The sequence below is a fragment of the Marmota marmota genome, unplaced genomic scaffold (genome assembly GCF_001458135.2).
Source record: "Marmota marmota marmota unplaced genomic scaffold, marMar, whole genome shotgun sequence".
NCBI lineage: Eukaryota > Metazoa > Chordata > Mammalia > Rodentia > Sciuridae > Marmota > Marmota marmota.
Window position 1 is genome coordinate 2,116,703 of NW_026000016.1, and position 14,572 is coordinate 2,131,274.

Consider the following 14,572-nt stretch of genomic DNA (forward strand, 5'->3'; position numbering starts at 1 on the left):
TGACATAGCATTCAGTCACAAACATTTATGGTTAAGAAATTAAGGTAACTGGTTGTAAGATAAGCTATTTGTCAAATTTTGATTTTGCAGGTATCACTGTTGTTTGACATTTTTTTGTTTTGTTTTTCATAATCTTTTCTGTATTATATAGTTCTTTGTCCAGAAATGAAAAGAAAACCCACTTAAAAAATTAGGTAAACAAGCTGTAGAGATTGGTCATATATTTAATCTCTAAATTTATTTCCTAGTTTTCCCTTTTATCTTCTAAAATAATGAATCTTCCTTTATTAATAAAGTAATAGCCAAGAATAGCTATATTTGATTTTATTTTAAGTGATTACTGAATTAGCATAATAAGTGTAAAAAATATCTATTTCTTCTTACTTAGAAAGTATAAAATAAAAATTATTCATAGAAATAATGACTTACCAGACTCATTATTTCATTTTAGTAAAGATACAGAATAGCAGTTCGGGTTTAGAAATTACTAGAATTTAACAAGTTTCAAATTTGTTACAAAGAAGTTTTCCAAAAATCAGTAACATAGTTTGCGTTAGCAGAAGCTAGATGTATACCTGTATGAGTTGTTTTACTAGGTGCTAAAGTTAGTACAGATTTCTTTTTGTATAGTAATTAATTGCTCTGCTTTGTTTGCAGCTTGGTATTCCAAATTCAAGGCTAAGGTATTTCCTTATTGCAAAGCTTCAGTCAGAGCCATTACCTTTTCAAGCCCCTGGTCAGGTATTGTTATTATGGTTCATTTGTTATAAATATATCCCAGTCTGCTAACTTATTTTCAAGAACTACTTTGTGTGGATTTATATCTGTCCTATAGAATGTGTATATACGTATAGACCATACCCTATGTCCATCTCCAAGATCTTTGTCCTCTCTGAATGTCAGTTTTATTGGTTTAAACTAAACAAAATCAAAATGAAGCACTCAATTTTCTTTTTTCATTAGGGGGAAAAAAAGTGAAAAGAAAAAAATTACCCTTGGTGTTGTTATTCCCCCATCTCTGCCTACAGTTTTTCTTCTGACCATTGACTATTTGCATTTATCGTTTTCTCTCCCCAAATGAAGATTGGTTACTTTTGATAAAATATAATATACTGTCTTAAAAATTTTTAACACAATGGTTGCATTTTCTTTAAAACTAGTACTATTTCACTTAGTTAATTAAAATAATGTATTAATTAGTACAAGCTAGAATAAAATGATTAATTGCTGTAGATAGGACTCTAATTATGGGGCCAATTTTATGTACTTTGATTAAAAAATGGGGGTGGATAACAGTTTCAGTGGTTCAATTGGCTCTCTGTAACCATCACTATTAAGTATTAAAATGCCAAATCCTACTAATAGGGAATCAGTTTTGTTATTTCTTTTCTTTGAGACATACTACTAATATATTTCCCTTTCTATAGTGGACAGTTCCAAAAACAAAGTGTGAAGTATATTATCAAAGACTTAATCCTTGAAAATGCCTGGAGTGATTTTTCTTTTATAAAATGGGACTTTATACATGGTTATGAGTTTTGAAGAAACAGGTTTTTCTTGTGGGACTCAAGTAGAAATAACCTTTCATGGTGAAAAGCATTTTTTTTAATCACTAGTTTTCTTTTAGATTATGATTGTGTTCCAGTTTTTCCTTTTAAATAAAGAATATGGAAAATATATATTTTTTGAAATGTAATGTTGCTTTCTAAACTTTTTCAAATATTATACTGTACCCATATTTAATATACTTCCTATTACTTTGTTGAATGTTTTGTTAATAAATACAGAAAACAGTAATTCCATGAAATAAATCATCTGTAGCCTGATGACACTATAGCTATATGATTAATAACTTGAAATAACTGGTACAAACACAAGATAGCCACAGTTCCTTTCTAATAACAACACCATAAACATTAAAGAGGTATTTACATAATGTTTACTGAACATTACTAATTTGTCTTTTATTTTTAATAAGTCTTTTGACAGTTTCTATTTTTTTTTTTTACTTAATGCCAGGTACTGATGGAGTTTCCCAAAACTGACTATGAGTATCCACAAAAATGTGCAGTGGATGCAGAAAATAAAATTAAAATAAAGGAAACAGAACCCAATATTTGCTTTGATAGCAGTATGGAATGTTCTGGAAAAGATGCCATTCTTTTTAAGCTTGAAACTGTAGAAGAAATTAAAAGAAAACATCAACAGAACAGTAATCTCTCTGTTCAAATGTTAAAAGATTTTCTTGAAGATGATATTGACACCAATAAGTACATTTTACCACCGAAGTCTTTGCTGCGATATGCTCTTTTATTAGATATTGTTAAGCCCACTTGCAGAAGGTCCACGTGCTTTACCAAAGGGTAAGTTTGAAAGAGACCTTATTCATGTTATATTCAAAATAACCAGGTTTTTATAGCTGTTATTTCCTTTAGTTCTTCTCAAAACAAGGAGAATTTTATAAAATGTTTCTGATAGCATTATTACTTGTATTGTTATTATTTTTGCCCCTAATTGCCTGCTTCATGTTCCAGTAGAACACAAGTGAAAATTCCTTCTGGCAGAACATTATGTACACCACCCACAAAAGTGTTCAGAAGAGACAAAGCCATTTGTTTCATGACCTTCATAGGAGCTTAAATACTCAGGGTGTAAACATGGTTTTTGTAGCTCATCAATTTCCAGTGTTTTAGCACCTTTCTTTCTATGACACGTCAAACTTCTAAGAGTTATGTCCACTCTGTGATCATTGTATAAGAAGAAGTTATATTTTAATCTAAATAAATAAAATTGAGTCAGCTGAAGCACATTCAATTAATTTTTAATTTAAATTTTACTCAGTTTTTTGAGGGAGTAGTATATTTCCATGGTTCAAAATTCGAAAGTCACTAAATTTTTTTGTTTGTTTTTGTTTTTTTGCGGTGCTGGGAATTGAACCCAGGGTCTTTGAGCATGTGACGCAAATGCTCTACCACTGATTCAGAGCCCTGGCTCTCAAGGTACTAAGATTGTTTAAGATTCCCTTCTACTTCTATTTCTTGGCCATTCAGTATCCCTTCTTGCAAGCAAACCAATATATCAATGTACTGTGTAACCTTTCTGAGGTATTATTTGTAAGGATGTGTTTAAGTACATTATTATATGCCTTTTTTTCACTGCCCAGTATAAATTGGATATTATTTCACATCAGTGCATAAAAGTATTTTTTATTTTCCTGGTATGGGTATATCATTATTTGTTTTACTCATTAGTTACTGACTAACATTTAGGGGGCTTCTTTTGAATGTTTAAAACATTTTTCATCAATGTTTTTAAACCTAGAAAGAACATTAGGCCTTTTCAGAAATTTTTTGCCAAAGATCCCTACCACTCAGCCTCATTTGACAGATAGTTGTATGATTTGACAATTCAAGCATTTTCTTCTTACCTTCTCACTAGATACGTTGTATAAGACACTGTGCCCCTGGTACAATCCTGGCAAACTTATTCTAACTTTATCATACTCTGCCCTTGTACTTTTAGGGGAAAGGGTTTATTACTTTACAGTACCGTAAAAGACTTCACTCAGCTGTTGTCTATTACCAAGTCCAATAGGTTCTGTTTAGGACTCTCATAAAGTAAGACTTATCAATTCTGTGATAAAAAGCAACCTTGAAATTCTTGAGATGGTATAAAAGAAACTTTAATGTCTTTTTTATTATAGATAATATATGTAAATACAAATTTATATGCACAGTATATGTGAAAAAACAATTTCAAAAAATTATTTTTCCTTTGTGTGATTTTTTTTCAATTTATATATTAAAATTTTCTCTTTGCAAAAAATAATGTTAATATGTTGAACAGCTAGCTTGATAATGGTATTAGAGAAAGAAATAATACAAATACCTTTCATTTCTGAAGAATTTTATACTTTTTATGTTTTTTACTTGATGTTCTAATTCTTTTTATTTTTTGTAATTTTTTTCTTTTTGTTTTAGAGCTTAATGGTTATGGTCTAATTGTTATATGAAAATGATTGTAAAGACATACTGGGTTAAATGAAGGGCAAACCCAGGCTTAGAGGGACTGTATTTATATGATATTAGAAAGCAGGGCTTGGACATCATGAAAGGATAAATGGTTCAGGCATTTTAAAAAAATGGCCACAATTTACTTTCATGTATTTAACATTTGGTGTAATGTGGCAGGATGCCAGTATTGAATTGTCTTTTAATATAAACTTCATAGTTGCTAGTGGTGAACATTATAGATGCGAGAATTAAAAAATGACAATAATACATAATTTAATGGTGTTTAAGCAACTTAAAAAACTGTTTCATGTTTGGGTTTTGAAAATTTTAAGTAGAGTTATCTTGTGATTTTTTTACCTAATAATTTTTCAAAGCATATTATATCATCTGTAATGAATGTGATATCATTCCAGATATTTCAGAACCATGTAGATTACATCATTCAAGAAATAAGAAATTAAGCATTAACAAGTGCATTAGGTACTGCATAATATTCATGTTAATTTTTCAGTTATGGAAGCTACATAGAAGGGACAGGATCTGTGTTACAGACTGCAGAGGATGTGCAGGTACCATGGATGTTTTAAAACTGAATTTTTTTTTAAATTTATTTTTCAGTTTTCGGTGGACACAACATCTTTATTTTATGCGATGCTGAGGATCGAACCCAGCGCCCCCTGCATGCCAGGCAAGCACGCCACCACTTGAGCCACATCCCCAGCCCTAAAACTGAAATATTTTAAAACTTTCAATAATGTTACATCAGCTGGTGGTATAGCTCAGTAGTAGAGTGCTTGCTTAGCATGCACAAGGCCCTGGGTTCAATACCCAGCACTGAAACAAAAATATTATTATTATGCTCATCATTAGTAGTACTTGCTTGTAATCCCAGCTACTTGAGAGGCTGAGGAATGAGAATCTTGATCAAGGCCAGCCTGGGTAATGTTGTCAGACACATTTAAAAAAAAAAAAATTTACATTTAATACTTAATTTGAGATTGTCAAAACAATTTTACATGTTCAATTGGGAATGAATACTTTACATGTTCAGCCAGGAATAAATATGTTATTCATTTATGTACATATATATTCATATAATTTCTTTGGTATAAGATAAGTCTTATTGCTATGTATGTGCTTATGCATAAGGAAGGTTTTGTTTTTATTCTTACTTTTGTTTTTCTTATATTCTGCATTTCTTTTTTTGCCATAAATAGTAAGTTGAAATTTAGCCTACACTAGTGAATGCTCTAAAATTTCCATAGGCATGTTAATATTGGAGTCCTCTTTTGTAGCACATACTATAAAACTTCCTTTTAAGGAAAACAAAATCTGTTTTAGCAATATACTTTTTAAATTCTTTAGTTGTAAACTCTTCATGGTGTTCCGGTTGAATATATGCCTAGTAGTAAGTTTTATATTTTTTAAATAATTTTAAGTCCATATTATCTTCTTTTATGCTGATTCAAACTCTTAACTATTAATAAAATTTACTCAGGATAAAAGTACTGTCATATGCAAATGAAAGTCTGGATTTGAGAAATCATTTAATACATTTTGCCATTTTAATAAAGTTTCTTAATTGGATCAAATTGATGGTCAACAACAAATATTTTCAATGATCTTGTTAACATTGTAAAATTGGCTTTGTTGGTTGACCTAGTTTCCTTTATATCTTTTAGTATATTTCTGTTTTGTAATATTGTCAATGATTATTTATATTATGATTAATTTTAAGATACCAAAAATTACAGATATACTGGAAAGTATTCTGATCAATGTTAGCCTTTTCTTCTTTTTCACAGTTTAGATTGCCATTGTTGAGACAATTATCTACTTTATTACACAGACACTTTTTTGCCCATGCATTTTGCTACCATGTATTAGTTCAGACTATATGTCCACCTTCTTTTTTTCTTTTTTAAAATTTGTTCTTTTTAGTTATACATGACAGTAGAATTTATTTTGACATATCACATATATATGGAGTTTAACTTCCCATTCTTGTGATTATACATGATGTGTAGTTACACTGGTTATATATTTATGTATGAACAAAGGAAAGTTATGTCTGATTCATTCTACTTTCTTTCCCATTTATGTCCATCTTCTTAAAGCTGTCTCACTATTGGAAATCTTAACAAATATGGTTCCACACTACTTTTTCAGTTATCTTGGATGTTTTCTTACAGATTGAGAGTATCTACAGATCCCTTAGCAATTTGCCACAAGAAGAAAAGATAACAAAGTTGTCAATGCTTAAGCTGCGATATTTTACTCCTAAAGAAATAGCAAATCTCCTTGGATTTCCTCCAGAGTTTGGTATGTGGGATCATCTTTCATTTATTGAAATTCTCAAAATTCATTAGAGAATTTTTATTTATATATATATATATATATATATATATATAAATATAAATAATGAGTAAGCCCTTGCCCACACAGGTAGTTTCAAGAAACTTCCTTTCCTGATTGTGCCTTTGGGGGCATTTTCCTGTCCTCTTTACCCTTTCCCTAATAATCTGCCTCTCAGTCTATTCTCTTCCTACTCAGTTTGCTCTCTCCTTTAATTTTAGTAATGGGTCAGAGTTCATTGGCAAAAATGGGCAAATCAACAATTTTTTATTCTCCCACTGATGATTGTTAAAGCATCTTCTTTTCAGCTTATCTTCTTGCTTCCAGATGTCTGTTTTTTCTTAACTTTCATATTTTTTAATTGTTTTTTTTTTAAATATACATGACAGTAGAGTTTATTTTGACATATTATACATACAAAGACTATAACTTATTCTAATTAGAATCCCATTCTTGTGGTTGTACATTATATGGAGTTTCACTGCAGAGGTTTAATTTTAGTAAACCGTACACTAGGTCTTATGAAAGAATGCCTATGATTAGCTTTTTGAATGAAGAAATTAACAGGCAGTTTAGTTGAGGATTTGGGGGAATTTATTTGTATTTATTCTCCTCCACAATACATTTTCATCTGTTGTGTGTCTTTGTCCTTCTCTACAAGGGTTAATTAATGGAGAACAGGGAAGATGGAGAGGTAGTCTAGGAAAGAACTTTCCAAAGGAAAGAAAGGAACACAGATGCCAGACTTTACAAAGATTAGGAGATCTGTACCAGGGCATCTCAAGGACAAAAGTGAAGATGGGGGTATAGAGTGAGAAACCCAGATTTCTAACTCCATTGGCAGTCCAGGATCTCTGGGAATTGTTGCTGTAAAGAGATCGGATACTCTTGCTTGCTGAAAGCAGTGGTAACCCCTTTCTGATCTCATTGTGGGCCAGTGCTCTCAGATGGCTTTTTTAGGCCTGGCAGTGGGTGTGCTCCAGTACCTGGCTAATGGGCAGAGAGAAACATAGACCTCCCTAACCAACTTCCAAGGTCTACAGAAGGAGGAAATGTGCGTTTGACAACTCTGAGTAGAAATTTGAATGTAGAAAAGTGAAACTGTTAAATCTAATATTATTGTAATATTAATAACACTACTATTATTGAAATAAATAATGGGTAAAATAAATCATGTTTCAGATTCTAAATAATGAATTTGCAGATGATGTTTTAAACATAGACTTCTTTGTACATTGGGAACAAACTGGCAATGTAGTGAGTTGTCTGAGCACAGCAACCAAGTTTATTTTCTACTACCTGCATTTATTTATTTATTCATTCATTCATTCAGTCATTCATTCATTCAGTCAGTCAGTCAGTCATTTTTGCTGATACATTCAGTTCCAAATATCCTGGGGAGTGTTATTAAGAAAAACATACTTTCCTTGTCTTAGTTTATGTCACAAGGTGAGTGAAACAATATCACAGAACAAATGAAGACCTGAGAATTGGACTGAAGAATTCCAATTTTGAATTTGCTTTTCTAGTTACTATTTTTTTATTTTTTTGAACAATCAGATATATTTTACAGACCACTAAAGAGAGACAAGCAATTGACTATCAAATAAAAATGAATACCTACATTTTATTACAGTATTTTTTTTTATTCTAGAAGTGTAGTAGTCACTCTGATAAAATTCAAACTTGGTGAGGGATACAGACAGAGCCCAGAGTCAGACTGAGTTTGAATACTAGCCTCATTTTAACCCCTCTCTTAGATTACAGTTTCCTTGTTTGTAAAACGAGGGTAATTATAGCACCTATTTCGTAGGGTTCCTGGGACAGTTAAGTGAGTTAGTGTGTTTAAAATGCCTACATAATATCTGGGACAATATAAAATTTGTTTGCTTTTATTTTAAAATGGCAGTCATTTATTTACTTTTGTAGCTTTATTTCATATTTTTTCTATTTAAAAATTTTAGGTATATAAATAGATTTTTTTCAAAGTTCTTTAAAAATAAATATATATATATATATAAAATATTCATGCAAAAAGTGTCTTTTAAATTGCCGAATCTTCTTTTATGTGGTATATTTGTATAGAGAAGCTTGCCCTTATGTTACCACTGAGCAGCACCATGACACACTGTCCTTCACATGTGTTTCCAACTTTATTGACTCTGAGTCCAAAAATGGTGACTGTTTGAGCTTTTTGTCCACTGGCAGTGATAGGTTTGCATTGATCCTTCTGTACATTTTGTTCTGGTTCTTTGTGATTGGCAGCACACATTCCTGAGGTAGCAGACTTTGGAAGAGAGGGACTCTAACTAGATGAAAGCTACTATTTGACCTTGTTAATTTCCATTTCTTCTAAGGATTATTATTACTTTAATGTTTCTAAGTTTTTAAAAGGTCACCTTTTAATCAATTATGTAGCTTTTCCTGTAAGTTTAGACTTAACATCTGTACATAAAATACACATGGAGACACAGACACATACCCATACATACACACATACACACACAATTTTTAGGAATTTGACTTTTTTCCAGACCTTTTCCCCTCTTTGTTGTAATCTTAATATGGCAAAAGATATTCTAAAGGCTTGGGATATTCTAAAGGCTTATTTGTAGATAACACTTGTACCTCTGGCTACTTTGATCTAGTTTTTGAGATGAGTAAAAATTTGCACCCAAAACGTATGGTATGCTCTCTATTCACCTCATTTATTGTTTCTTTTGTTAAGAAGAAGCTTTTTAGTTTGAATCTATCCCATTTATTGATTCTTGATTTTAATTCTTGCATTATAGGAGTCTTATTAAAAGGAAGTCAGGGCCTAATCCAACATGATGGCGATTTTTTTCTATTAGGCGCAGTGTGTCTGGTTTAATTCCTAGGTCCTTGATCCACTTTGAGTTGACTTTTGTGCATGGTGAGAGATAGGGGTTTAATTTCATTTTGTTGCATATAGATTTCCAGTTTTCCCAGCATCATTTTTTGAAGAGGCTATCTTTTCTCCAATGTATGTTTTTGGTGCCTTTGTCTAATATAATTATGTGGGATTGTCTCTGTGTCTTCTATTCTGTGCCATTGGTCTACCAGTCTATTTTGGTGCCCATACCATGCTGTTTTTGTTACTATAGCTTTGTAGTATAGTTTAAGGTCTGGTATAGTGATGACACCTGCTTCACTCTTCTTGCTAGGGGTTGCTTTAGCTATCCTGGGTCTCTTATTTTTCCAGATGAATTTCATGACTGGTTTTTCTACTTCTTTCTTTCTTTCTTTTTTTTTTTTTTTTTTGGCAATTTTGGGATGTTTTTTCTATTTCTATGAGGAATGTGATTGGGGTTTTGATTGGAATTGCATTAAATCTGTATAGTGCTTTTGGTAGTATGGTCATTTTGACAATATTAATTCTGCCTATCCAAAAGGCAAATTTTTCTATGTTCTAAGGTTTTCTTTAATTTCTTTCTTTAGCATTCTTTGCCTGTGATATATTATCTTTAGGATATGAAATTTATAATCATGATCAATTGCAAATAATGGTTTTTTAATAGTAATTACTGTTTATTTTATTGCTATTAATATGTCAAGAATTAATGAAGCATCTTTAGAATAACTAACTCTACCCCTGATTCTTACAAATATAATGAAATTTTACTATTTTTAATGCTTTTTAATTATGTCCTTCATTTTATTATCTAATTTAAATTTCCTTTAATTTATTGTTATGCCAAGAATCCTGAGTGTGAATAGAAGTCCATCATGAGAAAAATCAGTATGTGTTAACAATGTATGAAAAAACAACTGATGAATTTGTAGCTAGAATATGTAAAGAAACTTACAAGTTAACAATAAAAAGAAAAGATAGTCCAGCTCAAAAATGTGCAAAGCATTTCTTTAAACAAGATAGACAAGTGGCTAATAAGCACATGAAAAAGGTGTTTAATATGTTTAATTATTAGGGAATTGCAAATCAAACCAGATCATACTCATTAGGATGGCTAAAATAAAAGATGGTACTAGTATTGGCAAAGATGTGAAGAAACTGGAACTCTCATTGGCTGCTGGTGGAAATGTAATGGTGTCTCCTGCTTCAGAAAGCACAGTACTGCAGACATTAAACATAGCATTTTTGTATGACTCAAGAGCTTCACCACTAGTTATATGTACAAGAGAACTGAAAACATTTTCACACAAAAATTTATACATCAATGTTCATAATAACATTATTCACAGTAGCCCAAATGTCTTGCCAATGAATGAATGGATAAATAAAATGTGGTATATTCAGGCAATAAAATTTTCCTCATCCATAAAAAGGAGTAAGTATTGAAACACACAACGGTGTGAATGAACCTGGAAAACATTATGCCAAGCAAGAGAATGTTTTAACACAAAAGAACATATTTTATGGTTCCATTTATGTGAAGTGTTCAGAATAGAAAAATCTATAGATAGAGAAATTAAATTAGTGGTTGGGGGACATGAAGGGGAAGTAGCAAAAGACCGTTAATAGGTATGAGTTTTCTTTTTTGAAGTAATGAAAATGTTCTAGAATTAGTAGAGATGTTTAAAAAATAAACTACTCTAAAACCACTGAAATTTTACAGGTGAATTCTAAAATTCATCAGTAAAAGGGTGAATTTTATCTCTATAAAAATGTTACAAGATAAAAGAAACAACTTAGAAAAAAATGATAGCCAGTACTTTATCTAAAGTTCATTAATACATGAATTTTTATGAATTCAATTTCTGTGAACAGCTATGTGTACATATGTGCATGTATGCATCACCCATAACTTGATGCTATATAATATACTGGGATATGATAATATCTCATCATGTGGACAGTATAATAAAATGCTACATAATATTTTTGGATCCAGACTCTTCATTTATCAGTAAAACTTAACAGAGACTTTAGTGATTTACAGTTATATGTTGTTGAACAATGAGGATGCATTCTGAGAAATGTATCCTCAGGCAACTTCATAATTGTGTAAACATAATAGTGTACTTACACAAACTAAGACAATTATAGTGTCACTAGGTGATATCAATTTATGAGACTACCATCATATGTGCTTGTTGACTGAAATGGTGTTATGAAATTATCCCTGTATCTTTGTTAAAGGATGCATCCTTTTAGCTATAGAAATTACTATTACAAATGATCAATTTTTATCTCTCTTTTTTAGGATTTCCTGAGAAGATAACAGTGAAACAGTGTTACCGTCTACTTGGAAATAGTCTCAATGTGCATGTAGTAGCTAAGCTGATCAAAATCCTTTGTAAATAACTTTGAAATAACTCTGGAAAAGGAACATGATATTCTTTCATGCCCAGATTGTAATTCTTAAATTCTATTTTGAAGTAATGTTGATTAAATTTAACTAAGTTATTTTAATCTTTAAAAATTTTAGAATTCATCTCAAAATTTAGAATTTCTCACAAAAATAAATTTGTTTTCTTAAATTTATATTACTGTATTTTATAAGTTTTGCTTTATAGAGAATATATTTTCATTTGAAAGTAATATATATCTTTATAATATGTATATTATATGTTATATATAATATGTTATTATTATCTTTACAATATTATTACTCCTAAACTTAGAATGGTGATTCTAATGCTAGCATGTTTGAAATATTGGATGTTTTACTTAATTCCCATCTTTTGGATATTTTACTTAAATCCCATCCTTTAAATGTTTCTTAATTTATTGTAAACAGATACTTATGATATTTGAAACCAAATTGTCATTAATCAACTTATACAGCAGTCTGAAGAATATAATAGAAAAATTAAATTCATGATTACTTCTTCATCAGGAGGCCTTAGCAAACTTAGGTGTTTATTATCTAATTATCTTTATCTTTCATCTCTCTCCGAAGGGTCAAACTCAGTATGGACTTCGCTTTAGTTTGCTATTATTAGAGTTTGTTTTTGCCTCCCTTCTCAGCTTGTGAGTTAAATTTGCCTGCAGTCTAAGGAATGTAATGTAGCATTAGGAATTTAGGGAGGAAATTCTACTCTGACCCCATTATATATGGTGCTAGTTCCCCCCACCTCATTTTTTTTTTTTTAATTGTTGTGACATGCCTCTGATTTAACTTTTATAACTTTTAACTTTGTTGTTTCTCCTTGCCAGAGACTTTTTGGAAGTCAGGTTTCTCATCAGCCTGAATCTTGCATCATAAATCTTGCAGTTTTGATTTTAGTAATAAAAGCAAGTGATACAGAGAAATGAAAAGAAACAAGACCAGAAATTATATCACAAAATATTAATTCATATTTTTTATTTTTTAAGCATAATCTAAGCCAGGTGTGGTGACACACACCTGTGCTACTTGGAAGGCTGATGCAGGAGGATTGCAAGTTTGAGGCCAGCCTCCACAACTGAGGAAGAACTTTTCTCAGATAAAAAGGCGGGGGGTAATGGGGGTTGAGGTGGGGATATAGCTCAGTTGTAGAGTGCCTCTGGGTCAATCCTCAGTACAAAAACAAAAACAAAAAAATCATTCCTATATAGAGAAATTTGAACCCTTGTTCATTGCGGGTGAAAGCATAAAATAGTAGAGCTGCTGTGGAAAACCGTGTGGAGGTTCCTCAAAAAGTTAAAGATAGAATTACCATATGATCTACAAATTCCATTTCTGGGTATATACCCAGAAGAAGTGAAAGCAAGAACTTGAACAAATGCTGTGATTATAATAGCATCCAAAAGGTGGAAGCCGCCTAGGTGTCCATCCATCAATAGATAGATGGATAAATAAAATGTATATGTATATAAATACATACAATGGACTAGTATTCATCCTTAAAAAAGAATGAGATTATGATACATGCTGTGAACAGAATGAGCCTTAAGACATTCTAGTAAGTGAAACAAACCAGTCACAAAAGGACAAATATTATAATTCCACTTATATGAGGTACCTAAAACAGTCAGATTCCCAGAGACTATAAGTAGAATGGTGGTTGTCAGGGATAGTGGGAGGGAGAATGAGGGGTTAGTGTTTAATAGATACAGTTTCGGCATGAGGGCTAATGAAGTTCTAGGAAATGGTTGGTGGTGATCGTTTCATAATAGTGCAAAGGTACTCAATGCCACTGAACTGCACACTTAAAAATAGTTGCAATGGTGAAATTTTAAATTATATGTATTTTGCTGCAATTTAAGAAAATTATATTTTATTACCATATTTTCAGAACACATAAATAGATATATTTAGGGAGGTTGTAAGCCAACACATGTATCAACAATCACTATCGACTTTTTATATTTGTGTTTAAAGATAAACTTTATTGCAAGTCTCATAAATTTTATTATACAATCTAAAATCATTTTGGCACACTTTTGTGTAGTTTTCTTCGATGAAAAATTCTTTATCAATAAAATGGTTTATAGTTTAACCATAGTTATACAGTGATTATAATTATGTAATTATAGTATCTGACATCCCATTGAGCAATATTATTTAAAATACATATTAAGTTACAGTGTGCCAACTATAAACACATGAAAGGTCTGTGGAGACATTTGCTTGTGAACTAGAAGACAGAATAAGCTTTATGAAATTTTTAAGTATGTATTGAAGTATGTATTCAAAGGCAGATGATAATTTTGCCCTTAACTCATAATTGAAAATATACACTAGCAAGCATAAATTTTACACCTTAATGAAGATATATTTACCAGTGTCATTTAATCATACACACACACACATATATACACAAAAGTGTATGTGTGTGTGTGTGTGTGTGTATATATATATATATATATATATATATATATATATATATACACACAACTAATTTGGAAAAGTCATTTCATTGAATGCTACATATTGGTAATAAATATGCATAAAATTTGCACCGGAAATTCTGTTTTCTGATATTTCTTATAATTTGTTTGGTATAATAGCTTCTATTTTTCAAGAGAACTATATGTAATTAAACCCTTGCTGTTCTTCACAATGAACTGTTTCTTCATTCTCCTTTTTGCATCACTCTGGTCTTTATAAAAGCTTGTTAGGTAATTCTAAGGTATTTATTATCTTGCCTCATAATTTTAGTATTTTTAAGGACCTAAAACCAGTGACAAAACATGGTTAAATGAATCAATACAAAAATGATTTATAGATGGTTACACAAATTAATACAAGCAAAATTATTTATATTGGAAATTGATTGTGAGGAGGAGATGGGTAATC

At 30.9% G+C, this 14,572-nt stretch overlaps 1 protein-coding gene across 7 annotated transcripts in view; it reads left to right on the plus strand.

Annotated features, from left to right (window-relative positions):
* The window catches only part of Trdmt1 (tRNA aspartic acid methyltransferase 1), a 57,829-nt gene extending 43,493 nt beyond the window's left edge, over positions 1-14,336 (plus strand). For 5 of the 7 annotated variants that reach the window (XM_048809046.1, XM_048809047.1, XM_048809048.1 and 2 more), the window contains 6 exons: positions 658-741; positions 2,020-2,363; positions 3,322-3,387; positions 4,525-4,582; positions 6,206-6,335; positions 11,552-14,336. In XM_048809046.1, coding sequence (XP_048665003.1) covers positions 658-741; positions 2,020-2,363; positions 3,322-3,387; positions 4,525-4,582; positions 6,206-6,335; positions 11,552-11,652 — 783 coding nt within the window. In that variant the 3' untranslated portion in view covers positions 11,653-14,336. Of the gene's footprint in view, positions 1-657; positions 742-2,019; positions 2,364-3,321; positions 3,388-4,524; positions 4,583-6,205; positions 6,337-7,917; positions 9,164-11,551 lie in introns of those variants that run through there. The other 2 variants (XM_048809050.1, XM_015483406.2) reach the window with 2 other exon arrangements.
* Positions 14,337-14,572: the final 236 nt, after the last annotated feature.